Here is a 13,426-nt window from a genome sequence, read left to right on the forward strand (position 1 = left end):
CAGTTACTCTGTCTTTGATTAAAAGTCTACCTCAAACTGTTGTATGCAGCGAATTTACAGCAGCTTTACCGAGTGACCTTGACTGCACGTTTTAACATTAAAATGTTTAAAAAGGCTTAAAACATTCAATCTTACAGAAATACCAGTGAAATGTTTGGATGAAGTAATAAGACTTCCAGCTGGATCATATATACCCCCCCCTCCATATTTAAGGACATTTAAGTACTTTAAGCTAATTTTGTGACAGAAAAAAATAACTGTTTAAAATTATTTATTGAAATTTCTGTGCATTATTGTTTAATTTTGTTGTTGTTTTTCTGTTGTACAAGTTATTGTCTGGAACTTGCCAGGCCAACACTGTATATAAAATCTGTTCCTAATGTTTTGCCTGGTAAAAAAAAAAAAAAAAAAAGGTCAAATAAGTAAATAAATAAAAGGATCCTTTGTGATAGTGATGGATTCCTCTCATCTTTTTCAAACTGCACTTGCTGATAATCTATAAAGCCTTTGCAGTAAGAAGTCTTTATCATAAGCTCTAATTAATATTTTTTAGGATTAAACAATGCTTTAGAGCTCTTCCTAAATCTGCAGTGGTGGAAATCAAAATTTTGCCTTGGGAAGGGCAAAAGGAGCTAAAATTGAAAGAAAGAAGTTGCCCTAAATCTGAAGGTGATAAATAAAGCCAAGCCCTTGGAAAACTGTAAATAGCTATTAAGTCAAAATAGGATCTGCTTGCAGCTTGCTGTGATAGCTGGAACATGTTTCCTTCTTTCCCCTCCACAATTGCTTTTGTTCCATCTTAAGTCTAGTTAGCTTTAATCAGTAAATCCAGCACCCTGGGGGCCAAATTTCATTTACTTTGCAGCACAAAAGATACATTGTCCTCAATACTTTTATCATTAGAAACGCCATCTTCTCCCATTAGCCTCCACACACTGGTATAATCACTAAACCACCTTCCCAGATTTACTTCCGTCTTTCATAATGTTTCTTCTGCACATCCCATCTGCTTCTTTTATACTTCCTCTGTTCTTCAGTTGGCCTGTTTTTCCAGGCTCATTCTTGTATAAGGGTTAAAGGGTATTAATTTTGCAGAAATCTTGATGATTGCCAAAAAAATGGAACAATGGAGATTCATCTCAAGGTTTTTTCTCTCTCTTTCCCTGCTCATGCAGTGTGATGTATCTTGGCCTCCCCCGGCAGGTTATTAGGGCATGAGACTGCGAGGAGACCTGGATCTCAAGCCCAACTGCCACCTGGAACTGGCTCCTCCTCCATCTCCCATCACCTGGCTGCCTCCTGGCGTACTCAGCAGGGGCGTGCGACTGCGTCTGCGCCTGGATCGCCGTGATCACCGGGGGCGGGACTGTTGGCATCTGGTCAACTTGGAAGCAGGGTCAGAGCCAGTTGGAGAGAGAAGCAGGGATCCTGACACTAGCATACAAAGTAGGGCTCACTTCTAAGGTTATTGGTGATATGAGCAAAAAGGCTCATGTTCTGCTGACAAGTTGAGGTTTAACACTGGAGAAAATATTAGTACCGCATAGTACAGCAGAATCTAACATCATCAGGAGGAAACAAAACTACTGAAGAAATATTTTTTTCCAACGCTCAATCTGTTGTGTCTTATTGAAAACGTGTTTTGGTGTGACTTTGTCTGATTTCTCCATTTTCCTTTTGACCTACAGCTAGTGAAAAGAGCAGCACATCTTCTCACCCTCCCTCTCTTCTGAATTGTTATGAGGGCTCTTATTGGAGATAAGGAGAAGCATTATGTGTGTGTGTGTGTGTGAGTGTGTGCATAGGAGACATGAAGTGCGTGAGCTTGCCTACTTAATGCACGCATTGTTGTTTTGTATGCGTTTATTTATTCCCACCTTATCACATGACTTTGTTGCAGTATCCGATTTCACTGTCTGTTACCATGGTGACACCCTGCCTGAGCTGTAAATAAATTCAGAGGGGGTTGTTATATTGTTACATTGATTAGAGAGCACAAACATCTCACACACACATGTACACATGCACACACACTTGCAGACAGACTAATCAATTCTGGTTTCAAGTAAGAGTGGGTAATTTTAAAATGAAATCCACTTATTTTTTGAATTATATGCATCTATTTTGGTGTATTTGTAGCCCTGGCAGTTGATTAGACTGTTTTGCTGTTTGGTGTGTAGGTGTGCAGTTTAGCAAGGCATTAGCATAACTCACTTCATCGCGGTTTCCCCTCTCCATAAGTGGAAACAGATACAAATCTGCCTCCCCTGAAGCCAGTGATTAAGTTATGCTAATCACTGCTGATTGTTGCTCCATTACTGAGGCTGGAACACCAACAGCTTTGAAACACGCAGCTTCCAAAAGGAGGCAATGTCCCCTTGGTTGAAAAATAAAATCCAGTGTAAGGGTTCACTGACCACTTAATTGTTTAATTAGCTGTAAACAAATTAGACTTTGGTCCCAGATGCATTGTGTTAGATTGCAGAGCAATGGTGCAAAAAGTAGTGTTGTCCCTCCACCTCTTAGAGCCCATTCTTTTTAAGAAAGAGACAATCATCTGTTCTCTCTCTGTCTGTCTCTATGTGTAATGTGACACGCTGTAATGGGACACGACTGATTAAGGAGGGACATCAGGATTAATCTCACTGTGTAATTACTTTTATGATTTATGTGCCCCACTGCACACACACACACACACACACACACACACACACACGCACACACACACACACACACACACACACACCTCCAACAATCACGTTCAGAGCAGATTTACTTCAGGAACATGTGCAAGCACTCAGTATCACAGCCTGTCTTGACCTCACTGTTTATTGGCACTTTTTATTATCATGTAAAGACTCGGCATAATGACATTCCACACTGTGCCTGGCCTGTCACTTCCGTTATTTGTGAGCAACTGCTCTACATCCAAATCCTGACAAATCTCTTTTCACTCAGCAGGAGCTGCATGTGTGATCCGCCCCCACTTTCAGAGGTTAACCTGATTTTGATTGAGTCAGAACCTATACGTTTGGCTCTGAATAGTAATCGCTACTGCAACCTGAACGTAACTAATTCATATATATTGGGGGGGGTTCCTAAAAAATGAATTCTGTCTGGTGCAAATAGGCACCCTGGAGCCTCCTACTTTTAAATATCTGCACCTTTGTTGGGGGGAATACATGCATTCTTGCCTTTGGCTGGTGCTTTTTTTTTTTTCCTCTGTGTTTGTTTTCTTGTATTATAGATAAAAAACAAAAGCAGTTTGCTTTTGCCGGCACGAAGTCAGAAGAGGTCTAGATATAAAGAGAGGAGAATAAGCTTTGACAGCACTGTCAGATTTGACCAAAAAACAAAAACAGCAGAGAAATCCTGATGCACTTCAGCTGTAACTTTGTTGTTTTTTTTGTTTTTTTTTTAGGAAAATTTGTCTTATACCTAAAGTCTATGGAAGACATTTTGAAGAGTTAAAGCATTATTCTTTTTGGACTCTTTGCACAGAAATACAAATTCCATCAGGAAAAGCTTCAGATTACAGTTTGCAAGTGTTAGTAGCACATCATAGCACAGCTGGAATCCTATGTTGTTTTTTTTTTTAAATGAGAAAAAAAAAGCTAGGAAAAACCCCGAGCTGCAGCAACTGTAATTACATTACCTCCCCACCCACACACACACACACACACACACACACACACACACTCAGAGACAGACATCGCTTTGAGCTCGGCACTGAGTCTGCTGGCTGCCACGGGATGTTAGAGGCGTGTTGCTATGACAACTGTAAAGGGACACACAGGAAGAGGGGGTTAGGGTAGAAGAGAAGAGGAGAAGGGGGTTGGGTCGGAGGAAGGTGGTCGGAGATTGAGGAAGACAGACGGGCTCGCAGAGTTGCCGGCGTCTTGACAGAGTGTAGCAGCAGCCGTAGCTGGAGCAAGCAGAGCTGTCAGGGGAGTATCCGGAAACCCGCTGCTGGAGTGAAGCATCACACGCAGTCACAAATAAACTGACAGCTGTGTGCATGGTAGGTAATGCTAATTCAGGGTAATTTTTTTTTTTCTCATGTGACCGAGCCAGAGAAAGAGGACCGAAGGTACCATAGTCTTCACATGGTCAGTTTATATTCCTGATTTCCTGTTATTTTTGGCGGTAACAAATACTATGTCATCTCAAAAATCGGATTTTAGATATGTCATTATGCACTTTAATGAAGTTAGACTGGTGTGTTATGTGCGAAGAATAGAAAGACTGTCATGCAAATGCAAGACTGTCCAGCCTCAGTGGAAGCACAGCCTTTAGCTTCATAATCACAGGTCATGTCAGAGTACTTATAATGTTGCATCAGTGAAAAAGACTCAGTGGTCTGAGGAAGAACTGTATTGTGTAAGAGTAATGCCCCTGTGAATGAGTAGCACTGAGACAAACCCTTGACACTACTGTTGTGTGTGTGTGACAGCATACGTCATTGATTGTTTGATTGTGTGGGTGTTGTGGGTTTCTGTGCTTTGCTTTCATTTCCTCTGTGTATGTGTGTGCGCGTACATGTGCGGGGCTTTGTCTCTCTCTTGCAGTGCTGTAATGATATTTATTGCAATCTTTGCAGCCGAAGAGGGGGAGGGGTGTGGCTCAGTACAAAGCTTTATGTGGCTTTGTTTCTACTATTTCCTATCATTTCTCTGCGTATATATGTGTGAGAAAGAGTGAGAGTGTGTGTGGAAGGGGTAGTATCACATGTACATCTAAGCTTCCGCTCCAGTTTGATCCTGAAGCCTTGTTTGATTGCTTTTAAGAAGCTGTCGCTTCCTACTTTCGATTTATGTTTTAAGACTTTTTTTGGTCTCTCGCAGGTCTGATGAGTACCTTGTCTGCTAGTTCAGAGATGCAGACTTCCACTCTTGTTCCTCAGTATACAGTGGGGCCTCAGGGTAAGGTGCCGGGCAGGAAGAGAGGACGTCCTCCTATCCGTAAACTTGAGTTCCAGAGCCACTACACTGAGCCTCTGTCGTCCCTCAAGGTTCCCAAGAAGAGAGGCAGGAAACCTGGGTTTAAGGTCAGTCAGCTTTTGTTTAATTTTCGTTTTATGGACTGGAATCACCACTTCTTTGATGTGAGTGTTAAACACTGTGCGCACAGGCTGTGTAGTGAAAGCAGCAGTGGTTTTTAACTTGTATGTGTAGACAGGATATAACCATGCATGCTTAGCCAAGCTAAACGCTGCTTGGACCTGGGCAGCCAGAAGAGCTCATTATAAACACTTTAAAAACTTTTAAACAGTTTCACTGTGGCCCAAAGGAAGAAAAGAAGTAATTTTGAAGCTGTTCATGATGGCATTTTGGACTTTCTCTTTTCCTGGCAAACAGTGTAAATATGTTCAAATTTGTATTTGAGGATGTGTATCAAATTTTGGATACAATGCATGTTTTATGTCGTTAATGAAGGGACTATGGGCTGTTTTTATACGCATAAATAGGTAAACATTAAACAGGTAATTAAATGGAGATATATAGCACCATGCTAGCTTGTTCAAGTAGTGTAACAGCAAGGCCAACTGTAAAAGATATCATCATACACACACCTCCAGTGCAGATAATAACAGCCCACTAACACACTATCTGCAGAAAAAGCTTCATTCACTCACCTTGTGGTACTTTGCCCTTTAGCAAATATAGCAATACAATACACAGTGAGAGTGTAACAGCTATATATGTCTTCATAAAGATGTAACATTACATCACAGCTGTTATTTCTGCACATCTTTTGTACTTGCATGAGCGTGTACATATAGTGGAAATTTAAAATGTAATTACTGAAAATATTAATCGTTTGTGTAACTCTCACACAACAAAAAAAAAAAAATCAAGCTTGTGGAAAAAAATGTTCACACTTTTTTTTTTTTTTTGCACCGGATGTGAAAGTATCTGATGACTCGAAGAGACAGAATATTCTCCGACACAAAAGTTCAAATGATAAGTCACTGTTTACGTTAACGAACAGTGGTGCCTTTTTTTTTGTCATAAATAATGATATAAATAAAGATATTGACACAAGCTTTGCCGCAGTGGTTGATTAGAATTGATTGGAAAGCTCACATGAAATTTAGGGCTATCCCATGAAGGTTTTGTGTAAAAATATCATTATCTGTATAATTGTCTCCATTTACAGAATTGAAGTGTACTAATAGTACTGATGAGTTTCACTAATAGCTCACGTTTCCTTTTTTCCTCATGATAATATCCTCTGCTAACACACCGTTCAGTTCCAGCTGTTAGCTCAAACTTAAAACTGCTTCTTCAAATAATAATTACATTTCCTTCTACTGAATATATTTGTTCTTGTTTAAAGAAAACTATAGATCTACCATAATTTGGTACATGTTTTCTCTTGTGCAGCTGAAGCCCAGGATGGTAATGTCCCCACTTGCTAATTCACCTCCCAGCAGCACGCCAGAGCCTGAGATGGGCTCCATCCCACAGGATGCTGCGATTGTCCCCCACTCTGCCACACCACAGGTTCTAACAGGTAAGAGGACAGACAAAATATTAACTTATATTAGCTTTTCTATTCAGTAAAGCAGACATAAATTATGCTAAAGGTTTAGTGCAAAGAAGGAAGGAAAAGGCAGAATGGTGTGATGCTGGAGAAGTACAGTTTTCATTCAGATTGCAAAATAACCTTGAGACTGCATGTTCCTCAGTAAAAAAAAAAGACTATATTTAATGCACTCTTCATACACTAGCACTTTGTGGTGTGGGTAAGAGTGTGATTTTTTTTTTTGTTTCCGTTTTATACCTTCTACCACTAGCTGCCCTTTTCTAACTATGATTTTAATTCAGGACTAATATACACATTTCTGTCTTCACATTTGCCAGTGAGTGACTGCTGTCTGCTACGATCCCTATATGTGCAGTTTTATATGCAAAATACTGACTATGAATGTTAAATCAAATCCCATTAAATCAAAAAGATCACAAATGCCTACAGATTTACTATCTCTTCTTACAAGATTTTAAGATAAAACTTAACACCTTCAAACACAATAAACTCCACATTGCATTTTAATCCTCCCATCTGGCTCTGCAGAAAGGCAAATATCTGGAAAAATAAAACTGACTTCACATGGGCTTTCTGCCTTTCATTGTTTTTTCTTTTCACTAATGGCCTCTACTGTTCTGAATAATCAAATATTTCAAGACTGCCTTTTTATGCATTTGATGTTAGAATGGGACTCTCATGTGTCAAGGACCAATTGTTCATGCTTTGTTCTTGCAAATCATGAAAAGTGTTTGATGTCAGGGCATAGCCATGCAGAGGAATAGTGCAAATGCACATGTAAGCATACACACAAACCAGTGCACTTCCTGTGGTGACACCAAGACAGATATGTAAATCCTTCCACTGGTGAAATGGAGAAGCATTTTGAAAATAGTCCCTGTATTTTTTACTTATATATACATTTCAAGCATATAGCACAGTCGATTAAGATTTTATTGGAAACACTTATTTAACCAAAACCTTATACATTTGTTACGATATAACTTAGTTTATTATAATTATATATTTAATTCATTTCAGCTTTACAACAATGTCATCTCAGGGCAATTGACAAACACCAGTTTGAGCCAATTTATGAGGAAAATCAACCGATTGCATTGAATCTTGACTTCAATCCAATCCCCCATCCCGAGTACGCACATGGCGACAGTGGATTTATATGAAATGTGAAGATGTACGAAAACAGTTGAAAATAATATTATCCCGGAATAAAAATCATTTTGATATATTTTAACAAAGAAAAACACATATGGGGATCTCTAAGTCTAAAATATTAGCAATCTCTTGAATGAAACAAAGGCTGTGCTGCTCTCTGTGTGTACATTTAATAGTGTGTCCTTGCGTCAGTACGTTGTCTTGCACAATCACACGAGCAGATGATATCACTTAATTGATTTCTTGGAATACAATAAAATTCATTTGACCTTTGCCTGTGGACAATGTTGAGGTAATTCAGGAGCATCTCTGTATAAATCTGCCATCAGGTGAATCCATAACTCCCCGGTTCCAGCGCAACCACAAGACATCTGCATTACTGACAAGCTGAAAAATAGTTGGCACAAAGAGCACAGAGTCGCAGGAAATACTGTCTACCCTTCATCCATTTTATATCCCTACTATTAAATGCTGAAAAGGCTTTAACTCAGCTTACTTAAAGATTAGTGGTATATTTTCATGAAAATTTTCTGTTTAAAAAGCTTGAAAAGTGTAACTGCTGTCATTGTGCAAGCAGCCCTAAAGGTGTTGTTTTGGTCCAAGAAAACAACATGAAACACTTCTTGCAAATTTGTTAGAGCCGAACAACGAACAGTGATTTTCAGTGGTACCTGAGTTACATGTTATCCTGATTTTGCTTCTCATATCCAGTTTGGAATAAAGAGCCACTCAGCAGCTCTTAAAGTAGCATTTCAGTAGAGTGGTGCTTTGAACTACAGCCTCATCTCCAAAAGAATATGGATGCTGTGCAACATGTCAACAGAAAGCAATTATCCAATAATTAATTGAAAATAGTACAAAGACATACAGTGTTTCCATTACCATTGTATTAGGGAGGGGTGCCCCTCCTTCCCCTCCCTCCAAGATGGTCAAGTTAATTTTATCCTCTTTTCTTTATCATGCATGGTGACACACAGCTGAGCTTTAGACTTGTAGTAATCAACAATGTAACAGATAGGCGCTAGGCCTAAGTTCTTATGAATAACATAAGCACCATGCCTAGTAAAACAAACATATAGCTGAGTGAGTTTGGATTCTGTAAGGAATCACTTCTTTTTATCAAATCAAATTTGCACAGAATCATGTTACTTCAGGACCTTCTTGAGATTGGTAACTGTTAAAACATTATGTAAGGCGTCCACTTTCCTGCAGATTTTAGTTCCCTGCTTGAACACACCCGATTCAAATTAAAAGCATCCAACAGCTTGGGTGTTTCTCAATTCAGGGTCTGCACACCTCCAAGTGCGCAGACTACATAGGCTACAAAGTGTTCAACGTCGTCTGCACACAAGTAAGTGTGTTTACTGTCAGTATAATGAGACGGCCTATCTAGTGCATGAGAATTACCCATAGTGCGCCAGTCCTCTGTTGCCTAGCAACTACATATGCCAAGTTTATCTAATTACTGATCCCATTCTTCCACAAAAAATGAAAATATTTTTCAAATGACAGAAAATGGTGCCAGTAATTTAAATCAGATTTATTTTCATTTTCCTTTGTGATTAAATTACAAATGTGGAGGAGGCGGTTTAGACGAGCTCTCCTCTGGCTGATAGCTCATCCTGTCAAGCTGACATTAATTTCAGTGAAAAATAATCCTTTTTAGACACATATACAGTCGTCCTCATATGGATTCATAGACCTCCCATTAAAGAAGGAGGAAAAACAGCTGCCTGGGAAATAAGCTGAAATTGACTAAAGTAACAATAAATGGAAATTTTATGAAAATCATGACATTTTTCTAATTCTGGTTCAACAGAAAGATTTTTTAAAAAGCAAACCATTATGATAAAATAACACGTTACATCACTCATAAACTAATATTTTTTTTAAAAAAATCCTTTGATGTTTCCACTCCAGTCAGATGTTTTTTGTTCCTCCCAGTCAGACTTTTGCACCTGTTGACAGGTATTTTGTCCCACTGTTCATCAAAAAAACATGTCCAGAAGCGATTTATTTGTTTGTTTTTTTCTTTAACTCAATTAAATGACAGTGTCTTTTATCATTGAATTACAATTGAAGATATTTTTAGTTATTTTTCTGAATTTCAGTCTCCAGTTAATTGAGTGACTGTATTAAATTCAGCCTTTTCTTTAATAAAAGGGGACGAAGACATCTGAGGACGACTGTAATTAAATTCATTTGTGGTTATTGGACACAATACCGCTGTCCTCCCAGCTTGTCTGCTGGGACAAATATGTGTGTGTGTGTGTGTGTGTATACATGAAAATAAATAAACAAACGGTCTGGCTGGTGTGGTACCTAACACCGGCGCTCTGCTGCTCATTCCTTTCTATCAATGGTACAATCAATTCTGGGATAGGAGAGGGCGCTTAGGATGCATCTCTTGTATCATTCATTTTAAGCTCATCTAGAGCCAAATGAAGTGCGGATGTGAAAGGTGGACAAGAAGGAGCCTTTGAATTGAGACAACACTTGGCACGCCACTATGTCGCATGCAGCTGACGAATCTGCTCTTGGAAGTGTGTAGAACCTTAATTGAGAAACACCCCTTGTAATGAAGTTCTGCACAGTTATCCATCCATTTGAGTCAGGTGTGTTAAAGCAAGATCCAGATCCACATGCAGGTATTTTATTTGTCTCTGAAACTTCACGACACCCTCTTGCAGGCATCTTTTATCAATATCACAACAGAAGATGTAATATTTCCTCCTGAACCCTATGAACCAGGACCGTAACCTTTGTTTATTATTTCAAATATGCTAATTGTCACTTTGTTCTCATTTATTGAGTTTTTTTTTTTTTTTTTTTTTCATCAGTATTTGTTGTTTATCATGCTGCTCTTTGCCCCCTTAAATTGCCCCTCGAGGATGAATAAAGTTATTCTGATTCTGATATTTGTGAGACCACTCAGTAGTTTAGACATACAAACATTTCTGAAATTGAAGCTATTACAGCAAATGTATTAAGGATATTTAGCAAACATAATGGCAGACAGCTAAACAGGAAAAACTGGTGAAGACAAGACAAGCTAGACGGCTAAATATTTTGCTGTTGTTTGCAGCTGTAGTACTGCTGCAGTGTTCAGGAGACGTGTAAGCAAAAAGGTGTATTAATCCAATCTGACGGTCCTCACCTCCATATATCCACATGCGAGGTATTCACAATCTGATCTTTGTGTCCACGCAGCTCAAGATAAAAGTTTAATTCAAGTCAGTTCAGCCTGGTGATGTGAACATAGCTGGTGGGGTATTTGTCATTGTCATTGTTAGACATTAAGGGACATAAGTGTACCATATTGAATTGCAATTCATTTATGGCAATCATAATGTCAGCCAGTCAAAAAAATTACAGGAAGGTAAACAAAAAATACTTTCCTTATAATATTTCTTTCTTCCTCCAGCTGAGACACCATTGCCAGGTGACTTCATATGTGACCCTCCTGTGGACTCGAAGCGCTATGCCGTAGATCCCAGTGATTCAGCCTTCAACGTCATGTCATCCAATTACCAAACTAAGCGCTCTTATAGTTACCGTAGCAGCAGTTGCTCTGCTCCATTAGCTGTATGCAGACAAGCATCAAGCCCTGCAAGTTTCCAGGATGGAAACAGAAATGGTGAGGCTTCATATAGTTGTCTTAATAAAAAAAAAACAGCAAAAAAAAAACAAAACATTCCTACTATATCCTCAGCAACAATTAAAATATTTCTTTTATGTACAAATTTCTGCCAGAAGGTCCAACTGATTTCAAAAGCAACCCCAGGACCCATTCGACAAGTTTCCAACAAGTCCACAATGTTTAATTTCATTCACAAGACCAAATTACTATTTTATTATATGCAAATTACAAAAACATTGTCAAGATTTAATTCCTTGAACATCATGATTATTGTCACTATTGGTATGTTGCAAATCTGTTTCCAGACTGCACTCATTTACTCTTCCCGTCTCTCTGTGATACACAGCCTACAACTTGATGCCAGATATTGGAGAAAGCAAGCGTTTTGCTGGCAAAGATCCCTCCAACTGGGGTGTAGAGGATGTGGTTTGGTTCATCAAAGAGGCTGATCCCCAGGCCCTGGGACCTCATGCTGAAACCTTCAGGAAGCATGTGAGTTCAGATTTCCTGATATTGAGGCTTGAGACATGAACTGACAGATTGATGAATGAAGCTTCATATGTCAGCATTAACAACACTAAGATAGGAAAGGGGCAGAACACGCTTGTACTTCTAGATTTAATCCATCACTTGGTGCCCTGTGGTCCTCACTATGAGTCATTGTAAGCTCAGTTAATGTTATTAAAGGAAAATGTTAAAGACATTGTAAGATCTCTCCCAAAGTCCCACACCTTTCAAATCTCTGTGAAGCGCTGTGCTACCTTCAGTATTCTCTCTGGACTCATTTTTTTAAAGCAACCAGAGTGTTTCCATCACGACCTCAACTCTTTCTCTGAGCAGAGAGTTGTTTAGACCCACCTCTTTTTAGATCAATGCAAACACTGATATGCAAATGGTGTTCCGGTCTTTTTTTTTTTTTTTTAACAATTTCATGCATTGTGGTTATAATAGCATAGTGGACACCTATTAATAAGCTTTTTTCTTGAATATTCATGAATGAGGATGGTATATTTGTAAATGAACCACTTCAGTGAATGTTAGTGAGTTATCCAATACATGACCACTCACTGAAGAATAAATCAATACATGATATAACTGAATATAAATGCATACATTTGAATTACGTAAATTTGCCTGTGTGATAAATAGAAAAAGAAAATAATACAGCTATATTTTTAAAAAAACATTTACATAATAAAATTATGATTATATAGTATTTAGTAAATATTTTATAGAGTACATCAAAATAAATAAATAATAAATTATGATAGATTCAAAATATCAGTGTTAAACAAAAAAAGTTCACTGCAAATGTCTGAAGAGGGTTAAAGGATTAAAGATACACATTGAACAATTGGAACGTTTTCATGTTATATTTTACTATATTTCTCTGCTATTTTTAACTTATTGCTCTGTTTTGTGTTTCAGGAAATAGATGGGGATGCTCTCTTACTACTGAAAAGTGAGATGATGATGAAGTACCTGGGACTGAAGCTGGGACCTGCCCTCAAACTCTGTTACCACATCGACAGGCTCAAACAGAACCGGTGGTGATTTACTGTAGAGGAATATGGAGCCCTCGCGCAGACTGTCAAACTAAAAAATCATCAGCACATCACAAGCACAATTCAGACTTCATACTTGATGGTTTTCACTGCATCAGAATACAGTTTTGTTCACAAAATTAGACATTTTGAGGGGATAAATTCAGACTCTTTATTGCAAAAACTATTATTTTACCTCCATTTTTATTTACTGAACACCTGAGAGGCTTTACATTATAAAAAGTTTGGCTGGAAGTACATGGCAGCTTCTGTATATGAAAACTTGACCTGTCAGCAGGATTAATCTGAGTAGATCATAATTCTGTGTCATGATGCTTTGACAAAACTGGTTTCAACATGGCAGGGAAACTTGTGTGGTGTTTTACCTCAAACTCATGTTCTACAAAAAAAAAATTGTTGCTGCTTTTTTTTGTTTTACATATATGTCAAATAGAAAAAGGGCAGCAATGAGATTTTTTAAATATATATTTTAATATATTAAGTTTTTCTCTAAACCATGATGTATGTATGTTTTTAT

The 13,426-nt window shown here is 38.3% G+C and overlaps 1 protein-coding gene across 1 annotated transcript; it reads left to right on the forward strand.

Annotated features, from left to right (window-relative positions):
- Positions 1-1,214: 1,214 nt before the first annotated feature.
- On the forward strand, positions 1,215-12,898 carry scml4 (Scm polycomb group protein like 4; the record flags this gene model as incomplete). Its single annotated transcript, XM_079255124.1, has 6 exons — positions 1,215-1,446; positions 4,845-5,047; positions 6,387-6,516; positions 11,129-11,341; positions 11,691-11,836; positions 12,773-12,898. The coding sequence occupies 6 exons, from the start codon at positions 1,215-1,217 to the stop codon at positions 12,896-12,898; spliced, it is 1,050 nt and encodes a 349-aa protein (XP_079111250.1).
- Positions 12,899-13,426: the final 528 nt, after the last annotated feature.

This window comes from Telmatherina bonti (assembly GCF_933228915.1).
Source record: "Telmatherina bonti genome assembly, chromosome: 16".
NCBI classification, from domain to species: Eukaryota; Metazoa; Chordata; class Actinopteri; order Atheriniformes; family Telmatherinidae; genus Telmatherina; species Telmatherina bonti.